This window comes from Myotis nattereri (genome assembly GCF_964212035.1).
Source record: "Myotis nattereri genome assembly, chromosome: 6".
In the NCBI taxonomy this organism is placed as follows: Eukaryota; Metazoa; Chordata; class Mammalia; order Chiroptera; family Vespertilionidae; genus Myotis; species Myotis nattereri.
In genome coordinates this window covers 36,298,668-36,319,959 of record NC_138081.1, presented here as the reverse complement: position 1 = coordinate 36,319,959, position 21,292 = coordinate 36,298,668, and the positions used below count along the sequence as shown (strand labels likewise).

The 21,292-nt window shown below is 41.9% G+C and overlaps 1 protein-coding gene across 5 annotated transcripts in view; it reads right to left on the bottom strand.

Moving 5' to 3' along the window:
* The window catches only part of KCNQ5 (potassium voltage-gated channel subfamily Q member 5), a gene marked incomplete at its 5' end in the record, with an annotated part of 518,709 nt that overhangs the window by 85,568 nt on the left and 411,849 nt on the right, over positions 1-21,292 (bottom strand). For all 5 annotated transcript variants that reach the window (XM_081094504.1, XM_081094506.1, XM_081094508.1 and 2 more), the window contains 2 exons: positions 9,199-9,294; positions 15,682-15,792. In XM_081094504.1, coding sequence (XP_080950630.1) covers positions 9,199-9,294; positions 15,682-15,792 — 207 coding nt within the window. The remainder of the gene's footprint in view (positions 1-9,198; positions 9,295-15,681; positions 15,793-21,292) is intronic.

The window sequence follows — 21,292 nt, the reverse complement described above, 5'->3', positions numbered from 1 at the left end:
CAGAGATATAAAAGATTCAAGATGAAAAACAGTAATCCCTTTCTCTACCTTGCTTCTCACTAATTTTTGTTTCTTAGAGGTAACTGCTTTCAGTTCTTATAGTTGTTGCCTCTATTTTTTAAAATATATTTTTATTGATTTCAGAAGGAGAAGAAGAGAGAGATAAATGACTTTGATGAAAGTCATTGATCAGCTGCCTCCTGCACACCTCCATTGGGGACCAAGCCAGCAACCCGGGCATGTGCCCTCACCAGGAATCAAACATTGACCTCCTGGTTCATAGGTCAACACTCAACCACTGAGCCACACCAGCCAGGCTGTTGCTTCTATTTTTTTTTAAAAATATATTTTATTGATTTTTTACAGAGAGGAAGGGAGAGAGATAGAGAGTTAGAAACATCGATGAGAGAGAAACATCGATCAGCTGCCTCCTGCACATCTCCTACTGGGGATGTGCCCGCAACCCAGGTACATGCCCTTGACCGGAATCGAACCTGGGACCTTTCAGTCCGCAAGCCGACGCTCTATCCACTGAGCCAAACCGGTTTCGGCTGTTGCTTCTATTTTTAAGAATCCTAATTTCTAAGGATTGTTCTCATACTTACATTTCTTGATTTTTGAATTTTAGGCACTATCAATTAACTTCTTATCATGAAAAATAATGACATCCCACCTACACACTCTCTTCCCTTCTTCTCATTCTAACAACAATTTTTAGTTGTTACTGTTTAGTGTTTGCTTTATTATAACCCTGTAACTATTGTTTCTAGTTCAGCAATGTGACGTAGCATGACTTTTTCTTTCATGTTGCTTTTATGTACCTACTAGAGGCCCAGTGCATGAATTTGTGCATGGGTGGGATCCGGCAAGCCTGGCTCCAATCAGGGTGGATCGGGGTGGGCCTGTTGGGAGGAGGAGATGGTGGGAGGTTGGCCAGCTGGCCCACCCCAATCAGGGCCAATGAGGGCCGGGTCGCCTGGGGGAAGGGGCTGCGGGTGATTGGCCGGTGGGTCCCACCCCCGATTTGGGCTGGGGGGCTGATTGAGGGTGGGGTCAGCCATGGGGAGAGGCTGTGGGTGGTGGGCCAGCTGGCCCTGCCCCTAAATGGGGTGGGGGTGCTGATTGGGGGCCAGCGGCCTGGGGGAGGGGCCATGGGTGGTTGGCCAACTGGCTCTAACCTTGATCAGGGTGGGGGGGCCCATCTGGGATAGGGCTGAGTGGGGGGAGGGGCTGCAGGAGGTTGGCTGGATGACCCCGCCCTCTATTGGGGTGGAGGGGTGCGATCAGGGGTGGGGTCATCAGGGGGAGGGGCTGCGGGCTGATCAGGGTGGTGGGGGCCCATCAGGGGTGTGACTGGGTGGGAGGAGGGGCTTCAGGAGGTTGGCCAGCCAGCCCTGCTCCCTATTGGGGTGGGGGGTGCGATCAGGGGTGGGGCTGCGGGCCTATTGTGGTGGGCGGGCTGATCAAGGGCGGGGGAGAGGGAGGGGGCGTTTGGCTGGCCAGCCCCCTCTTGATTGGGTTGGGAGAGTCCAATCAGGGGCGGGCTGGCAGGGGGGTGGGGCCGCGAGGTTGGCCTGCCGGTCCCACCCCCTGATCAGGCCGGTTCACTGGCCACAGTGGGCGTCATAGCAACTGGTCGTTACAGTAGTTATGGTCGCTGGCTTTTTATATATATAGATTATGAATACATTTCTGAGTTCTCCAAAAGAACTCTAAAATTCCATTAGTTAAATATGTTACAAAAAGAACAAGAGCATTCTCCAGAAGAAGAGCTAAATGAATGAAGGCAAGCAATTTATCATATACAGAGGTCAGAGTAAAGATTATAAGGATGCTCAACACCATGAAAAAGGAATAGAAGTCACAAAAAAGGACTGGTCAGAAATGAAGAATGGAATATCTGAAATAAAGAATACACTGGGGAAAATGGCATAATGGGGGAAAGGGGTTAAGAGAGATCTGTAATACTATCAACAATAAAAGATATGTTAAAAAAGGAATACACTGTAAGGAATAAACAGTAGGTTGGATGAAGCAGGGACTGAATTAGAGATTTGGAAGACAAGGTAGGAAAAAACACCTAATCATGCCTGGCCAGTGTGGCTAAGTGGTTGAGCAATGATCTATGTACCAGGAGGTCATGGTTCGATTTTTGGTCAGGGCATATGCCCAAGTTGCAGGCTTGATCTCTAGTGTGGGGCATGGAGGAAGTGGCTATCAATGATTCTCTTTCATCACTGATGTTTCTCTCTCTCTCCCTCTCCCTTCTTGGAAATCAATAAAAATATAAAAAGACACCTAATCAGAGCAGCGACAAGAAAAAAGAGGGATAGTTTAAGAAACCTCTGGGACAACATGAAGCATAACAACATCTGCCTCATAGGGGTACCAGAAAAAGAAGAGAGAGCAAGAGATTGAGAACTTATTTGAAGAAATAATGAACCAAAACTTCCCTAACCCAGTGAAGGAAAAAGACAAAGTTCAGGAAACGCAGAGAGTCCCAAACAAGATGGACCTAAAGAGGCCCACATCAATACACATCATAATTAAAATGATGGTAAAGACAAAGAGAGAATCTTAAAAGCTGTAAGAGAAAGACAATTAGTTACCTATATTCATTGCAGCATTATTCACAAGTAGCCACGACATGGAAACAACCTAAGTGTCCATCAACGGATGAATGGGAAAATATGTGAGATATATATATTTTATATATATATATATTATATACATATATATAACATATTTGAAAGGTAAAGTTTTGAGGTCTAAAAATGTCTGTATCTTACTCATAAATTCAATGAATAGTTTGGCTGAGTATAGAATTCTATGTTGGAAAGGATTGTTTCCATAATTTTAAAAGTATTGTTCCACTGTTTTTTATTGTTAGTGGTATTCATGAGAAATTCAACACAATCCTGATTCTTGAACCTTTGGATATGTCATGACCAGAAGGCACTTAGAATTCCCCATTTTTGCAAGTGATATTTCACTATGATGTACTCAGTGTGGAGTTTTCTTATCATAGGGCTGGGCACTTGGTGGGCCCTCTTATTGTGGCCACTCAGTTTCAGAGAATCCTATATAATAAAAGCCTAATATGCTAAATGTTCCACTAATTGGTTGACTGTTCAGTTGACTGCTAGACCAGTTGCTATGATGTGCACTGACCACCAGGGGGCAGGGTTCTGACCGGTAGGTTAGCTTGCTGCTGGGGTCTGGCAGATCAAAATTGGGTAAGAGGGCCGGACATGCCCTGGAGCCCTCCTGCGGTCCCTCCCCTTGCTGGCTGGCCCCTACAGGCCCTGATCAGAACTTTGCGAGATGGCCCCATTGGGACTGATCGCAGGCAAGGCTGAGGGACCCCACCCATGCACGAATTCATGCACCAGACCTCTAGTAATAATATAATATCCTCCCCTTAGTTTTCCTGTACTCTTTTTGAGATACTCATGTTACTTTGATGTACCCCTGGAAGGGTCATCCAATTTTCCATCTCTGTTTTCATTCTTTTTTTTTTTTTACATTCCTTTTTATTTATTTATTTATTTATTTATTTTTTTTTTTTTTAATATATTTTATTGATTTTCTACAGAGAGGAAGGGAGAGAGATAGAGAGCCAGAAACATCGATGAGAGAGAAACATCGATCAGCTGCCTCCTGCACATCTCCCACTGGGGATATGCCCGCAACCCAGGTACATGCCCTTGACCGGAATCGAACCTGGGACCTTTCAGTCCGCAGGCCGATACTCTATCCACTGAGCCAAACCGGTTTCGGCACCTTTTTATTTATTAATGTAGTCTGCCTTTAGTTTCAACCAGGTTGTCCCCTTTGTGAACAAATATGACCACACCCATTCATTTGCATATTGCCTACAGCTCTTTCTCACAACAATGGCAGAATTGACTAGTTTGGTGACCCCTGGTTTAAACTAATTTCTTATCCTATTTCTTTATTTTATTTTATTTTATTTTATTTTATTTTTTATTGCTTAAAGTATTACAAAGGGTATTACATATGTGTCCATTTTATCCCCCCGCCCTAGACTGTTTTCATTCTTCTTTCTAGGAGATTTCCACAACTTTATCTCTTCTTTGCTTTCTTTTATTCTTCTGTCACATTTTTCATGACTATGATTTTTTTTTTCTAAGTCTGTTCTTATTTATGACTGAATCACTAAAAAGATATATAAGCTCTGTATAAGTGGTTTGAGTTTATTGACTGGTGGCCTCACTCTAAGGTAACTGGGTGCAAACTCAGTTATTTTACTAGTAAAAGCCACAGTTTCTAGATAGATAGATAGATGAATTTTTCTTTCTTTTTCTTTTTGGGCCAGTTAGCTTCTCCATAGCAGCATCTTCTAATCTCTTCCTTTCAAGAAAATAAGCCAATCATTCAGCATTATTTCATAAACTTTCACTTAATTTCCCCATTTCTATTTCCATTAAAGCATCTTGGTTTCATCTGAACTGGCCTAATCTCTCCAGAAGTGAACCTGTAACATAGGACTTTGAAGTACCTTTAAATGCTAATCTTAAGGCTTCCATAACCTATATATATAAAAGGCTAATATACTAAATGTCTGACTGTCTGACTCGTCACTATGACATGCACTGACCATCAGGAGGAAGACACTCAATGCAGGAGCTGCTGAGCTGCAGTGACTTGGCAGCGGAGGTTCTTGGGTGACGCACCCTGAAACCAGGGAGGAGGGAGCCCAATTCCTCACAGGGCCGTGCAATTCCACCTTTGGCCATGGGTTATATCATTGCTGGGGCACTGTTGGCCCTGAATCTGGTTTACTGCACACTTGCGTTTGCATTCCACACTCTGTACCACAGCAACTTTGCAGAGTGCCATCTCACATTCTGGGATCCCTAGGGGGATGTCAAAGAGCCAGTTTCGGCCCGATCCCCGCAGGCCAGGCCGAGGGCCCCCACCTGCCAGAGGGACCCCGCTCACTATGCAGACACTGGGGAGGGACCGTGGAAGGTTGGCTCCAGGGCGTGTCCGGCCCATCTCTCCCAGTCCTGCCCCGCCAGCCACCTTCTAATTAATTTTCTTTCAATGTGTACAGATCCATGCACTGAGTCAGTAGTAAATACATATGTGATGATGCAACTGCTGCTCTTTGAAAGGAGTAATGGATTCAAGTTCAGACACCAGGGATTTGAGTCCTAGCTCTTCCTAGGCTTGCCCTTAGGATCAAGTGACTTAATGTATAGAAACATTCTGCCAACTAAAAAGCACATCACAAGTCTTAGGTATTATTAAAAGTTGTGACATTTGGGCAGGTATTCAAAATGTTGGTGAGAGCTGATTTCTTTTCCCAGACTGCTACATTTGAAATAAAAAGTTAATTTAAATGAATCATGCAAAGATATTGACACAGCTAAATTTGCTGCAAGCTGCTGGGGTGGTTTTTAAACTTTTCCCTAAAACCCGGAAACGCTGGTTAATTTAGTTGCTTCGCCAACCAAATGACAAGGCAATTTGGGCATTTCAGTGCCCTTTTAGAAAGATAGTTGCTCTGGCTTAACACTAATGAGATTGCTCTTGAGCTTGATGCCCTGTGTGTTCAGCAAACCAAGGCAGGTTTATTGGGTAAGAAAATAAATGGATCAGCAAATGATGCTTGCTTTTCAATCTAGTGCATCCTTGAAAATAAATTTCTAATATATATAACCAAGGTTTAAAGCCCTGAATTCTGGCTAAGGGCCATCAAGAAATAACAGTGAATACATTTAATTATATTATTATTCTTATGGCTAATAAATAAATTAATAGCATTTGGATGGGGAAACAATTGCTTTTTAAATTAGTAGATCCTACTTTGATTACTGAAACTATGATTAGATTTTAAAGTGTTCTTGAGTGCTTCAAGTCTTTTTTTCCCCTTTCTCTTTTAATTCTCACCTGAGGATATGTTTCCATTAATTCTAGGAAGAGAGAAAGGGAGAGGGCGCAGGGGGAGGAGGGAGAGATTGAGATTGAGAGGGAGGGGGGAAGAAGAGATTGAGATTGAGATTGAAGGGAGGGAGGGAGGGGAAGAGAGAGAGAGAGAGAGATCAATGTGAGAGAGAAACATTGATCCATTGTCTCCCACACATGCCCCCGATTGGGGATTGAACCTGCAACTCAGGTGTGTGTCCTGATGGGGAATCAAACCCTCGATCCTTTGGTGCATGGGACCATTTTCCAACCAACCAAGCCACACTGATGAAGGCTTAAGCCTTTCATTTATCCTCACTCAAGGATACTTTTCCATTGTTTTTTGGAGAGAGTGGAAGGGAGAGGAAGAGAGGGAGAAGGAGAGGAAGAGAGGGAAAAGGAGAGAAAAAGAGGGAGAGGGAGAGGGAGAGGGAGAGGGAGAGGGAGAGGGAGAGAGAGAGAGAGAGGGAGAGGGAGAAAGAGAGAGAGAGGGAGAGGGAGAGGGAGAGGGAGAGGGAGAGGGAGAGAGAGGGAGAGAGGGAGAGGGCGAGGGCGAGGGAGAGGGAGAGAGAGAGAGAGAGGGAGAGGGAGAGGGAGAGGGAGAGGGAGAGGGAGAGAGAGGGAGAGAGGGAGAGGGCGAGGGCGAGGGAGAGGGAGAGAGAGAGAGAGAGGGAGAGGGAGAGGGAGAGGGAGAGGGAGAGGGAGAGGGAGAGGGAGAGGGATATTGATGTGAGAGAGACACGTAGATTTGTTGCCTCCTGTATACACCCAGGGCCGGGAATAGAGCCTGCAGCCAAGGTACATGCCATTGACCAGAATTGAACCCGGGACCCTTCAGTCCACGGGGTAACACTCTATAGCTAGGGCTACAGTCTTTTTTGTTGTTGTTGTTCAGAACAACACATGAGTTAAAGTTTTAAGTAAAAGAAATATTAGTGGTTTCACTCTATTGCTACCCAACATTTGTACAAGTTCAATTATTGATCACAATGTTTACGTAACAGAATTCCATGAAATATACTTTTAGATCTCCAGGCAAAACTGTTCAGCCTCTCCTCCACGTAAGAGGAAGGCCTTGCCTTGCTATGACTATGGAGATATAAATGTCTTTGGTCCATTGATTTGCTACAGGAGTGGTAGTCTATTTTCAAGGTCTGTTGGAAATTGTTTTTGCAGAATTTAGTAGTTGATAATGGTAAGTTAGATTAGGAAAGGTTCTCCTATTAGTCTTGATATCTGCCTTGTGCAATATGATGGCCAATAGCCACATATGGTTATCGAACACTTGGAATGTGGCTAGTGTCACTGAGGAATTGACTTTCTAAACTTAAATAGCCACATACAGCTAGTGGTCACTGCACTGGGCAGCACAGCTCTATATCATCACAAGGAATACATGCATAGAAATTTCTCAGAAGGCTGACTTTCTAACAGAATAGTTAATACTGTAAGATTTTTTTGATATAGAGCCCCCTTTTAACATCCAGAAGTATCAAAGATCTATACACAGAAGTGACTGTATTTTGAGTATGTGTTGATTGATAAAATATACAAAAGAAAGCTAATAAAAACTTATAAGGGTTTTAAATAAATTTGAACTGTATTCATGAGAAAGCAGTCTAGATATGTGTAAGATATATCATTGGTTCCATACATAGCTAGGGCTTGTTGCCTGGATGGATGCAAGGAATCTATGAAATAACTTCTATATTCACAGATTGGAAAACATTGTTCTGAAATTAAAAAATAAGAAATAGATGCAAGGATAATTAAGAGATAAAGACAGTAAGGAGAAAAGTTCTTTTGAAGTATGGAAATGCCTTCACAACTAGTTAAGAAGAATCAAATGATGGAAGGCTATCTGTGCTGGGGGCAGCTGTGTGTACACTAGAGTCTGTGCCACCTCTTTCATCATTTGGCTTTAGATCTTAAACTCCTACCCCTTAGGGATTTTTTTCCCTCAAGCAAACAAAGCTTACTTTATCTTTAGTGCTCTTTTAAAACCTAGACATTTTTAAAAAAATAGAGACTCTCAGTGGTTCATATTAGGAGTCATGCCCAATGGCCAATTTCCTTGTCAATAGTTGCAGAATAGCTTGATTTAAAAACTAATATCCTCATTTAATCATCAGATACAAAACAGATCTCTTTCATAATATAACTGAGCCACGCTCACCCACTTTTTCCTCTTGGTCCATTTCTGTTGGAGGTACTTCATATTATGGCCACAGGGAAAGGCTAAGGGTAGGGTCGTGTAATGGTTCCCCCATCCCGCAACCCACCCACTTAAACCTACAATCTAAATGAAAACAATGTGCATGTTACTCCAGCAGGAAGACAAGTCTCCTGGCACCTCAGGTCACCCTTAGTTAGGAGTTCTGGACCTCCCACTGGCTGGCAAGGAGGGAGGAAACTAGATTGTATAATCATTGTGTCCATAATTCAATACCAAATTCATCTTGAGGATCTATAAAAAGTATATTTTGTGATTCTTAAACAACTTGGTTCTAGGATGGTGCTATGCCCAAAAGATACGGATGGCAAAGGATGAGGGTTTCTTTTAGTACTGAAGCAAATCCTGAGTTCTACACACACACACACACACACACACACACACACACACACACACACACAGAGTTAAACTATATGTTGTTGTGAGTTAGCTTTCAAATAATATGCTAATGATTTTCACATTCTCAAACACTTATGTATTCCATAATCCCACCAGCTCTTAAAAATAACTGTTTCAAGTAATTGCTCTAGACGGCATTAAAAATGATCCCACAGGTACTAAACTTTGACATTCTAAACAAATACATTGTTCTGCAGATCAGTGGCATCCATTCGGCTGGAGAAAGTACTTGTAATGCAGGGAAAAATTCCATGTTCTGCTCCATCACTTAATGATCAATTATATGTCACCAAGTAATTCATAAGACATATTAGGTTATTCCAGGAGCAACACAGCTGCTAACCTCTACATGGCCTTGCTGGCACGGCTAATTAACCCGAACAACACATGGACCATTTACTGAAAATATATATTATTTTTCTGTTTGGGATGGGGGGCACTTGCTCAAATCTAAGACTGTACGTTAAGTTCCAGCTTCATTAAACACACACACACACACACACACACACACACACACACACACACACCCCAAAACAGTAGCTTGAAAGCAATGGAGCACAGAGATTGGAAAATGACCCAGCAAGCACTTATGAAGACAGATGTTGCCATCTACCTATTACATTGACATTTACCTGAATGAGGTTGGCAGCTGGGTTCCTTCTTTTCTCAAAGTGTTTCTGGCGGTGCTGTTCTTGTACTTTTAATGCAAAACCTGAGCCAAGAATGCCCTGGAACAAAACACAAAAATAACACTCAAGTTTTTTCCCCCTCCCAATAGCACTGTTAAAAATTAAAACACACACACACAAACGCAACTTCTAAAAAGAGGCTGAGAAAAGACACAGTATGTATGCAACCTGTCCAGAAATATTAAAACAAACTTATTAACACAAACACTATTCACTTCTATTATATTACCAGTGGCCAATGGCGAGTTGTTGGGCAAGACTGCCTAGAAATGTAATAGCTTCCGTTCTTTAGTAAATCACCCAGGCATTGCCAGTTATTGTCTCTTATGATATGGTAGAGGCACTCTAATTACAAATAAAAATCACCATTAAAAAATGTCTTTTGTGTGCCCTCTGTAACATTTCTTTCTGCCTAAGTTAGAGTAAATGGTCCTACCCAGTGGTGGAATATGGAGGACATGAATTCTGCTTTTGAATAGAGGTGGATATGAAATTCGGAAGAGTTAAAGTCTGGCTGCTGTGGACATGGGAGTGTTTCTAGCACTTCGGTGAAATAACTGAGTTTTCTATGTGAAATGGGGGGGGGGGCGGTGTGGAGAGTGTTTAAAATCTGTCCCTGTTTAGTTCTCATAATGCTATAAGTCTACACCTACCAAAATAAAGTGGAAGGGGAGGGGAGGACAGTTTTTCAGGTGAGACAAACAAACACTCAGTTTTCAAGACATAGGAGGTTTTCCATTTTGCCTGTCTGTGCAATAAAGACAAGAACTTGGGTTATTATTGCAAAGCACATTCCTGTTTCTCTGAGTTTTAATCTCACACTTTTGGCATTCCTTACTTTTTGGTCTTGGCTCATCTATTCAGATGTTGGAGTTGGTAAGATTAGTATGTCCCTCTTACGTTTATGTTAATTTTTGGCCTGGCTTGCTTGTGTATCATCTCCATCTGCCAAAGTTCTGGCTCTTTGAAACGCTCCCCTCTTCTCACTTTGCTTTGGTCTAACACTGTGGACTCAAGATGCTGTGTGTCAGCCCCGTGCTGGCTTTCAGAGCTTGCTAAATCCAGTCTCCGGGCTTTGTAAGTCTCCAGTTTATTGCCATGGGACATGGAGCATCACTGCTTTCAAGTCTGTGGATGTTACTTGCTAGCTATAAATTATTAGCTTTTTATTAAACTTCAAGGAGTCTAACCCTTTGGTGAGAGATGGGTATCTGATAAGTGCTAAGTCAGTATTCGCCACAGTTAAGGAATGGTTGTTTTTCTTTTCTTTATTTCTTCAAAGAAGCTCAAAGTTGGTATTGGCTGCCTGGGAGGTGGTGGGTTTCTCTTCTTTAGGAGGTGGTCTCAGCGGGATGAAACTTGGCTAAGATATGGTTGCACTCTAGATAACCTTGAACTTTCCTTCTTATCTTGAGAAGCCACAATTCTGAGTACATCTGTGACAATAACCAGATAATAAGTAATGTGATTATGGTGGTCCTCCCAGTTATTCACGGGGATATGTTCCAAGACCCGCAGTAGATGCCTAAAACCACAGATAGTACCGAAGCCTATATGTACTGTTTTTTTCTATTCACACATACCTAGATAAAGTTTAATTCATAAATTAGGCACAGTAAGAGATTAACAACAACAGTAATAAAATAAAACGATTGTAACGGTACACTGTAATATAAGTTATGTGAGTGTGGTCTTTCTCTCTGTGTCTGATAACTGGTTTGATAACAGAGATGACTAAGTGACTAATGGGTGGGATAAGGTTTACAGCATGGATACGCTGGACAAAGTCCCAGGCAGGACGAAGCACGAGGACAGGAGATTTCATTACACTACTCAGAACGGCATGCAATTTAAAACTATGACTTGTTTATTTCTGGAATTTTCCATTTAATGTTTTCCAATCAAGATTGACCATTGGTAACTGAAACCACAGAAAGTGAAACCTCAGAAAAGGGGAGACTACTGCATGTTTATAATAGTTATATAATACTATTAATGAGCAATGATCAACTCTATTATTAGCTAGGGTAAATGACTATCATAAAATTAGAAATTATGTCATAGGTTCTGTTTTCCATTTCTTTTTCAGAGACTGTCTCTTGCTAAGATCTTCATCTCATATAGTTTATGACTGCACAAACTAAACTTGATAAAAACCGGGACTGTATAGCCTTGATTTTAGATTTAAACATTTCCCTTCATTAGAGGTTATAAAAATGGCCCTCCATTTTCAAATTCAGGTCAACTATAGTTAATCCTAACTTTTAATTTTTTTCTGCTATTTAAAATCATTTAGGAAAGATTTAGTTATTTTCCTTTTTTGAAAATATATATTGTATTGATTTTTTACAGAGAGGAAGGGAGAGGGATAGAGAATTAGAAACATTGATCAGCTGCCTCCTGCACACCCGCTAGTGGGGATGTGCCCACAACATGCCCTTGACCGGAATCGAACCTGGGACCCTTCAGTCCACAGGTTGATGCTCTATCCACTGAGCCAAACCGGTTAGGGCTAGTTATTTTCCTTTTGATGTCAACTTTCATGAAGTATAAACATGTAAGAGAATAGGAAGCATTTGAACTTATAGCACATATTTATACTATGTATTATATATAAACCACTCATATGCAGCCTAATTCTGATTTTGTAGATATTGCATTAACAGCAATAGCTACCATTTTGGAGCACTTTGTATGGGGGTATGAGGTTCGGAGTTAAATCCCTCTTGAAAAATGAAGACAGGCCCTACAAATCACAGAGTCAACATCTGCCAAACAAACTAAAATGTGCTGAAAATCTTATTGGTATTGCTTAGAAACATTAATAGTAAACATTTGTTCCCATCTCTTGCGCCAGACTGTACATTACAACTATTATTAAACCAGGTCTGCTGATCATCTCATGATGGCTCCATTCCAGTCTTCTTCTGCGTCCCTGAGGCTACAACATAGCGAACCTAACTGGAAGTGTGTTAAAGTCTATTATGTATATATATTGGTGTAAGTTTATATGTATCCTCACATGTAACTTACATATATATATAATTTGTGTGCCTTCTCTTCAACTATTGACACCAACAAATACAACTTCTTAGAAATTGAGTTTTGGTTTAATTCATTTTCTCATATCACATAACTTACATTTTTAGGTTTTGAGTTTTAGTATTATGCCAAGAGGTGATACATATACTAAGTGGCAAGAAAAGAGGTTTTGGTAGACATTTAAAATATTTATCCCTGTTACCTTCCAGATTAAATGAGCCCAATTTGTACCCCACACATGGTGAACAGACTAGACTGAAAGCCACTCCTTGAAAGAGGAAAGAGCACGCCCTGAAGGGTAGGAAGCCCTGTTCCTCAGGGTGATGCTGAAGTTGGGGCTGCCCCTGTGAGCTCCTTAGCCTGTTAGCCCCGGGAGGCAGTGGGCCTCAGGGAAAGTAACCTCCCAGAGGAGCTTGGAGAGGCTGACCTGTATGCCTCTGTGATGTGCAGGAGAGTCCTTCAGCTTTGAGGGGAAGATGAGAAAAGGCTCTTCTCTTTCTTTGTCCTCAGGTTTCCTGGGTGGGAGAAACCCCAAACAGTGGTGGCCCATAATCCACCTCTAACTTTCATAGCAAAATGCCAATGCACTATCCTAAATCTCAGACAACATGTTGGCCAGTGGGTGCATAGACATAGTGGCAATTCCAGTCACCTTGTTTTTTTTAAGGTATATATGAACAATTTAGTCTTTCATTAAATACATAAGAGCCTGGCTGGTTGGGTTCAGTGGTTGAGAATTGACCAATGCACCAAGAAGTCACCGGTTGGAGTCAGCAGTTGCATTCCAGTCAGAGCACATGCCCCGGTTTCGGGCTTGATCCTCAGTAGGGGGTGTGCAGGAGACAGCTGATCAATGTTGATGTTTCTTTCTCATCATTGATGTTTCTATGTCTCTCTCCCTTCCCCTTCTTTCCTTTCTAAATTCAATAAAAACATATTAAAAAAAATATAAGAACTCTGCACCTGATGTGAGGTTGCAGTAAAAAGATCCATGGTAAAGTTTACTTTTCTTGGCATTGTTAGGGAATGTTCTGTTCTGTGCAAGCAAGTTTTTATATATCCAACATATATTGATTTAATTGGCATAAATAAAAATTATAATCACTTCATTGGGAAGCATTTCCAAGAATGATTATTTAGTCTCTGATCTTGAACTGAGCAGAGAGACATAGTTCAGAGTTTCATGTTGGGGACCTACTATCTCTCTGACAGATGCAACCAGCTCCTGGAGGCGTGGTGACCCTAACACTAATTGGGCCCTGGTCTTTACACATTTGGAACACTTACGTCTGCTTGCTTCCTACAGGTTTTCTATTCTTTCCCTTGTTAGTCTTTCACCATCTCTTCCTGTTTGTTCTATCAACCTACCTTTTCATTTGCTGTTTATAATCTTCAAGGAATTGTGAAACTATCAAGTTTTCCTCTAAGTTAAGAAAAGTTCATGCATAGCTCTTAAGAGGCTCGCTGCTGAGGACAGCACATACACTGTTGCTGATTCTAACAGCCCAGAAGTTGCCTACTTCCCTATTTGTAGGTTTTCACTGGATCAGTCAGAGTTGTTACACATGTGGCCTCAGGTTAAGTATAAACACAAAAGCAGCAGGCATTTTGTGCCATTATTTTGGGGGAAAAGCCCAAGACTGCATTTTATTTACAGGTTTTTCCTGTCGGAAATTTGATTATTGAGTGAATTGCTGCTCTGCTCTAAACTGTTGAGGTAAACAGGTAAGTTGATTCTGGATAAGTCAGATGCTGTTTTTACTCTCCTTGATTTTTTTTCATTTCACAACAGGAAACATACATCTGGATTCATATAGGAAATTTTTTTTTTATGACAAGCACTGGACTGACATTATCACATAGGTCTTCACAAAATTTCTCAGGGTATAATAATTCTTTCTTCATTATATAGATGAATAAATGTACCCAAGGTTATTGCTATGGGCAGAATGGCTTCCCTCCAAAATTCATATGTTGGAAACCTAATCCCTACTACTTCAGATGCTGACTCTGTTTGGAGACAAGGTCTTTTCAGAGGTAATCAGGCTACAATGAGGTCATTGGGGTGGGTCCTTATTCAATAAGACTGGCGTTCTTAAAAGATTGGGACACAGATGTAGAAAGAAAGATAATGTAAAGACTCAGGGAGAAGATGGCTATCCACAAACCAAGGAAAGAGGCCAGCATTCTTCTCTCCTGGCCCTCAAAAAGAACCAATGCTGCCATCTTCTTGATTCTGGACTTCTAGCCTCCAGAACTGTGAGATGATGCATCTCTGCTGATTAAACCACCCAGTCTGTGATGCTTTCTTACAGCAGCCCTAGAGAACTGGAACAGTCACAGAGGTAGTTCCTGACAAAACTAGAATTCAAAATGAGGTCTCCTGCTCAAGCTTCTGCATGGTCTTTCAGTCTCTTCTCTGTGATTCTGTGTGGTCTGCGCAGAACCAGCTGGGCGATCTGGAGTTGGCAGTGGCCATGGGAAGGACACTGGTTCACAGGCACAGAAGGAGCCCGTGAGCTCAAGGCCATGGTGTTGAAAATCCCCACTCCCCTGGCTTCCCTTGGACGGGTGCCCTGGGTCTCTGCTAGGCAGAGACTGTGATGAGTCAGCTCATGTCTGAAGTGAAACTGGGGCTATTTTTCCTTAAGCATGACTGCTGCCACTCCTTTAAAAACTCCTTTTTGTTGGCTCTGTTCCCCCCATGAGGGGTGACATGAAAGAAGTGAGAGCTTGTGGATGGAGGCAGATTGCAATATCTTGACCAATTTCCTTTAAGGAAATAAGAGGAGACACAATGATCGGAAAGACAAGCTTCATCCATTAAGGAGAAAATAATCAGAAACTTGGGAGAAGATAAATGTGTTCTCCATTCTGATAAGATGCAGAAACTGCTCATTATGAAAAATCAATGATGATGACACAAAGAATAAATCATCTGATATAATGAAAACCCTTTAAGGTCATATGCTTTTCACACAAATGGACTGGGAGAAGTAAATACTCCACTTGTGCACATCCTCCTCTTCAGTAGCACACAGTATAAACCAAATTGGAACCATCGGTTTAAAAAGAAATCTTTCGGTCTTTACAAATCTTCTAAATGTATTAGTAGCATGTGGACTGAGAGGTGATGCTATCTGAATTGTTATTTGGGCATAAAGACCTAGCTGGTATAAAACTCCCAGGTTAAGCGTCTCCAAGAGAAGACTATATTTTATACATTGTCCACATGGATATATGTAGAAAACTCAACATTATATCAGAAAAATTATATTTGTATATGATATAGATATGTTCCTGGGCATATCAATTTGTGAAAGCTCATACTAACAAACCTCTAAGATCGAATTTAAACTGCTTTATTTTTGTGAAGATACTCACGGCAGGAAGTGCAAAGAAAGAAATGCCAAGGAGCGCAAAGCCTGCAGAAAGCAATCTTCCCAGCCAAGTTAGGGGAGTTTTGTCTCCATAGCCAATCGTTGTCAATGTAATCTAAAAACAAAATAAATAGAACGTGCAGCTTAAGTACATGAGAGGAAAGTCAGGACCTATGAACAGGAGGCAAAGCAACGTTTCCACTAAATCAGTATTCAACAAGTCTTGTTGGCTCATTTTATTACTGTGCTTTAATTTTCCATGACGCATAACAGAACTTCTCTTTGTTTAAGATAGGGAATAACCTACATACTTGTTCCTACTTTATAACACAGTTTTCCATCTTTTCTAAGTGCATTCAAAGAAAGGTTATTTAAGTGAGTGGATAACCATCAGTGATACAGAAATGATAGCACCGCGGATTTAGGACTGATTCAGTACACAAAACAATAATTTATGTCAATTATGGCTGTTCATTTATTACCTTGGCAGACATTTCCTAAAGGTCTGGTGCATGCAAGGTACGTGCTATGATTTGTAGTGGAACAAAAACAAGTGGTACATAGTTCTTGTCCTGAGATATTTACGGCATAAAGAGGCGAGACATGTCACACAAAAATCATTAAAACAAAAAAGCAAGACAGGTATTATTATGGATGCACAGTTAATCTGCCATGGGAATTCAGAGAACAGATGATTACCAGCTTGGGTGGTTGAAGAGGTTTTACTGGGAGATGTCATTAAACCTAGGCTTTGAAGGATACACACACACACACACACACACACACACATATTCTTCTTCAAAGAACATATATATATGTTTTAGAGAGAGAGGAAGGGAGAAGGAGAGAGAGAGAAACATTGATGTGAGAGAGACATATCAATGGGCTGCCTCCTGCATATCTCCTACTGGGGATCGGGCCTGAAACCTGGGCACGTGCCCTGACTGGGAATCGAACCAGCAACATTTTGGTGCATGAGATGACATTCAATCAACTAAGCCACACTAGCCAGGACAGGACTAATATTTTGAGAGGCAGAAATGATAAAGAGGGTGATCTGGGTGAGGGTGACCAGCTGCACAGTAATGAGAAGAAATAGGGTAGGTTCTGGAAAGTGTAAGTTGTTCAGTTGTTCAGGTAGGTCTGAAGAGGATTAGTGAAAGGGGAGATTAACCAGATCAGGGAGTGCCTTTGTCTCTCCCATGGTCAACTGCCCAGAGGCTTTCCATGCCCCTTAGACAGTCTCAGCTCCTCTCCAGTGCCTATGCGGTTCTGCAAGATCTGGCAGAATGAAGGGCAAGGGGACTGGAACAGTGGCAGTGGGACTCTATGGGAGTGGAGGAGGAAGAGATGTGTTTAGGAAGTTCAATAAGAATACATTTATTGACTGCCTGGGATGAAGGGGAAGACTAAGTGAACAAGGGCTTGACAATTTCAAGGGGAAGGTGGTTGTACCATAAATAAAAATATAATAATGAGGAAGAGAAAGCTTTGGAGCAAAGGTGAAGAGTTTGGTTTTGCAAGAAAGGGTTTTAAAAATGTCAGTGTGATGCTGATCTAGAAATGTTGAGCGGGAAGTTGAGATCAAAAGCTTGAGTCTTGAAAGAGAGAGAGATTATTGGGGTTGGCATGAGATTTGGGTTTTGGATTCAGGCACAGGGTGATTATTGAAGTTCTGTGAATAAAGGAGATTGCAAAGCATTCAAAGAAAGGGCCCAAAGACACTTCAGGAAACACAGACATTTAAGGGAAAGTAGAATAAAAAAAGAATTTTTTTTTTTAAAAAAACAAGAGAACTAAAAGTGAGTAATAGAAATGTAAACTTAATGGAGAAGAGTTTCACAAAGGACCAGGTGATCCCTGATGTCACAGGCTCATAGATAACAAGGAGAATGAGGACTGAGAAAAGATATTGATACAGAGATAGACTAGTGATTTTTCACTAAGTGGTTGCTGTTGTCACGTCATCTTATCTGGGATTTGAAGGAGGGTTAACATTTTTAGAGGCAGAAACAATAGAGGGAGGTAAACTCCATGATGCCAGACTTTTCAGAAGCATTCCATTCAGCTGACCACCCCTTCCTAGACTCTCTCTCCTCTCCTCACTTCTTTGGTTTTCCCTTTATATCTTTGGTGGCTCCTCTTACGTGGCTCCCCCTAATTTAGTCAACCCTTGAATTTTGGATTCTTGAGGGTTGTTTCTGGGTCTTTTTCTGTTTTTTTTAAAATTATATTTTCCTCTAACTTTCCTTTCTCTTTCATACCCTCCTCTCCCATTCCCAGGTGATCTTAAATGCTCTCATGGATTTAAATACTATGTTAACGCTGAACACACCAAATTTATACTTCCAGGCCAGACCACTCTTCTGAACGCCAGGTTCACAAACCTGCACTTGCTTTTTTTCTATTTGGATGTTGCACAGTCATTTAAACTTAGCATGTTTAAGAGAACTCTTGTTTCTTTCCAACCCATTACTCCCCAAATGTTTCCCTTTTCATCCTAATTCAGAGCACCACCATGTACCCAGTTGCTCATGTCAGAAGCCTCAGAGTCATCCTAATTGCTCCTTCCCTCACTCCTCTTACTGAATATGTCAGCAAGACCCATTGTTTCTATCTCCCAAAGATATTGCATACTCATGCCCTTCACTCTGTCTTCACTGCCACCACAGTAGAGCAGGCTGCTACTGCAGCCTCTTAATTGCTCTGTCTTTGCTCTTGCCTCTTTCCAATTCCTTCTCCACACACCTGCAAGGGGTATCATTTTCTTGTTGTTTTCTAAAAACCCTTCAATGGCTACTTATTAAATTCAGAATAAATTCTAATCTCCTAACTATGGCCTACACGATCAGGTCTCTGCCTACCTCCGCAAGAACATCTTGATTTCCCCCTTGCTCACTACCCTTTAATCACAGCATCCTTTCAGATGCTCAAACAGGCCAGTGTATTTCTGCCTCAGGGCCTCTGCACATCCTATTCCCTCAGCCAGAACTGCTCTTCTCCCCACTCTTTCCCAGGTTCTTTCTCATCCTTCAGATCTTCTCCAAAAGACCTCAACAGCAGAGAGGCCTTCTCTACCCACTTCGTCTATCATGGAACCTCATTCATGCCAATTTCAGATCCTTGTTTCTTAAGAGCACTTGGCATTAGTGGTAGTTCACTGTCTTTTGCTTTGGTGGAAGGGCTCTTATTTCCTTTACTAGAGGGAGGAATCATGTCTTTACTCTTTGCTAGCTACCTCATATCTAACACAATGCTTGCCACAAAGTAGAAGGAGCTCAATGAATATTTAGTAAATCAATGAAGAATCCTTTCAAGAATATTGGTGACAAATGGAGGGAGGGCAAGAACTCCCTGACTTGAGGAGAGGCTTTCCAGGATGTATGTGCACCTGTCTGCAGAGAGGATGGGACTGAGGGGGGTAGGGGTGATGGTTTTATGATGGGGTAAGGTACCCAAGGAGGCAGAGGAAAAAGAATCAAGGGTACAGTTGGAAGGGTTAGCCTTGGCAGTGTGAAAAGACACCTATTACACGCTGGGGAGGAAATGTGGATGGACACAGTGGGAGTGGAGGGCAGGACTGGGAAGGTCCCAGTCAGTTCCCTTCAGTTCCAGTGAAGGAGATGACTGGATTACCTGTGGGGAGGAAAAGGCATGTAACAGAGGAAAAGACTTGGGCTGTGAGGGTGTGAGAGGCATCAAGTACAAATCAACCAGAAGCAGAGGAAGGCCATCCAAGGTTGAAGAGAGGGACTTTGTACTGGAACCCAGTGACCAAGTTAGTAAAATGCCACCCACAGTATCAGCAGGGGACTCTCAAAGGGATTCCCTGGGTTTGCAGAAAAAATATCTGGCTCAATTTTATTACAGGTCCCCAATCTTAAATCTATGGGAAAGATTTTAATCTACTGCACTTTTCCTACAAAATACCTTAATCCTTTTACAGCCGTTTATTAATTGTAATAAACTGAAGGAGAAATTTCATAGTTTGGTCACAGCAATAATGTCACATTTCACGGTTTGCTTTACATTCTCGTTATACATGTGCATTATTCTCCTGGGCCCTGTGCTTAGAGAGCGGGTTTTAAACCACTGCCTCTAGCTCGGAAGAATGAGACATGGCCAGGTGATGACGTGCTCAGTGTTGTTTTCTGAGTAGAGGAATGCCTGCTCTCTCATTCCCAGAGGGTTGCCCTCAGTCTTACAGGGTGGTTTGTGCAGGAGAAGAGTGTTGTGAACTCTGAGAGCAGCACCCTGGAGTCCCTCTGGGGGCAGCAAAGACTCTGCCCACCTTCTCTGCACTCTGGTTCAGATTTCTGGATGATCACGTCTCATCACGTGCAGGAGACTGGAATGACCAGCAGCTTGGCCACAGCAACTTCCTCCACTCCGATTTCAAAGTCACTCCAATTTCAACATCTCTCGGGTGTTGCTTGGTTGAAAACATAGGGGCCTTTTATTGCCAGGCTAGGTTTGAGGAGGATCTGCCAACAGAGTGGCAGTTTGTCTCTCTCTGAGTCAGGGAGGGGGGTTGGTGAGGGATTTCCTGGGTGTATCATTTCACTTCCTGTGGCTAAAAGGGGACCACTGAGCTTTCTGATGTGAATGAAGAGATAGCAGCAGACATGAAATTAGGATGTTTCTAAGATGAACGTACAATAAAAAGATGTGAGCCTTCTCAATAAATTCATGCTGGCCCGTCCATTCCATGTAGCTGCTGACTCTCTAAGGCAATGCCTGGCTGCATTCGGTAAAACCATCCTCAGATGAGGCTTGCATAGGTGTTCACTGATTTTCTGGACTTTCAGGTCAAGCTGTCCTTGAAGTACAAGTGCGTCTCCTTGGGACAGAACAACTACATTATGTTTCTTATCCTAGCACTTGGAAGGCTCTGCTAATGGTTATCAGCGTGTCCTCTGCCCATGGACTGGACAGCAGAAGCCCCTTTGGTGCTTATTCTCCTATCCTTAAGCTGAACAATAGACCCATGTCTGTCTCCCCGAAAACTTGTGACTCTGTCAGTGGCTGGGCCCAGTAATGATTCCTTTCGCGTGGATCTAAAGTCAGAGGAAGGTGGGCTTGCACAGGACCCCGAAGGCACCAGCTCTTCAGGGGGCTCCTGGAACAGCAGCTTGTTTCAAGGGAAACTTGGGAGGCGGCCTACGTGAACTTCAGGGGATTGCAGAAAATCGCACTTGGAGGAAATCCACTATATTGGGCATAATTCCATTTTTGATCTACTTCCAGGGTTTATAAGAGATATGCTAGCTAGCATATGCTAGATAGATTAAATTTTAAAGATTTATTACTCTATTTATTTATGCACTTATTATTTATTCCTACTCACTGACATTTTGTTTTCTTTGCCAGTTATTATTTAGCATAGGTTTGCTGTGGGAATTATAATAAATTCGCTAGCCAATGCCACACAGGATAATGTTTCTTAATAAGCTAAATAAAGAAATAACATACTCCAAACAAATGACAGATTAATCACATTATTGTTCCAGGCAAGGGGAGATGATAGAAATAAATTCCAACTTTTAATAGTGGTATATCTTTTTATACACTGCTCATTGACTTTTGTTGTTGTTGTTAATCCTCATGAGAGGATA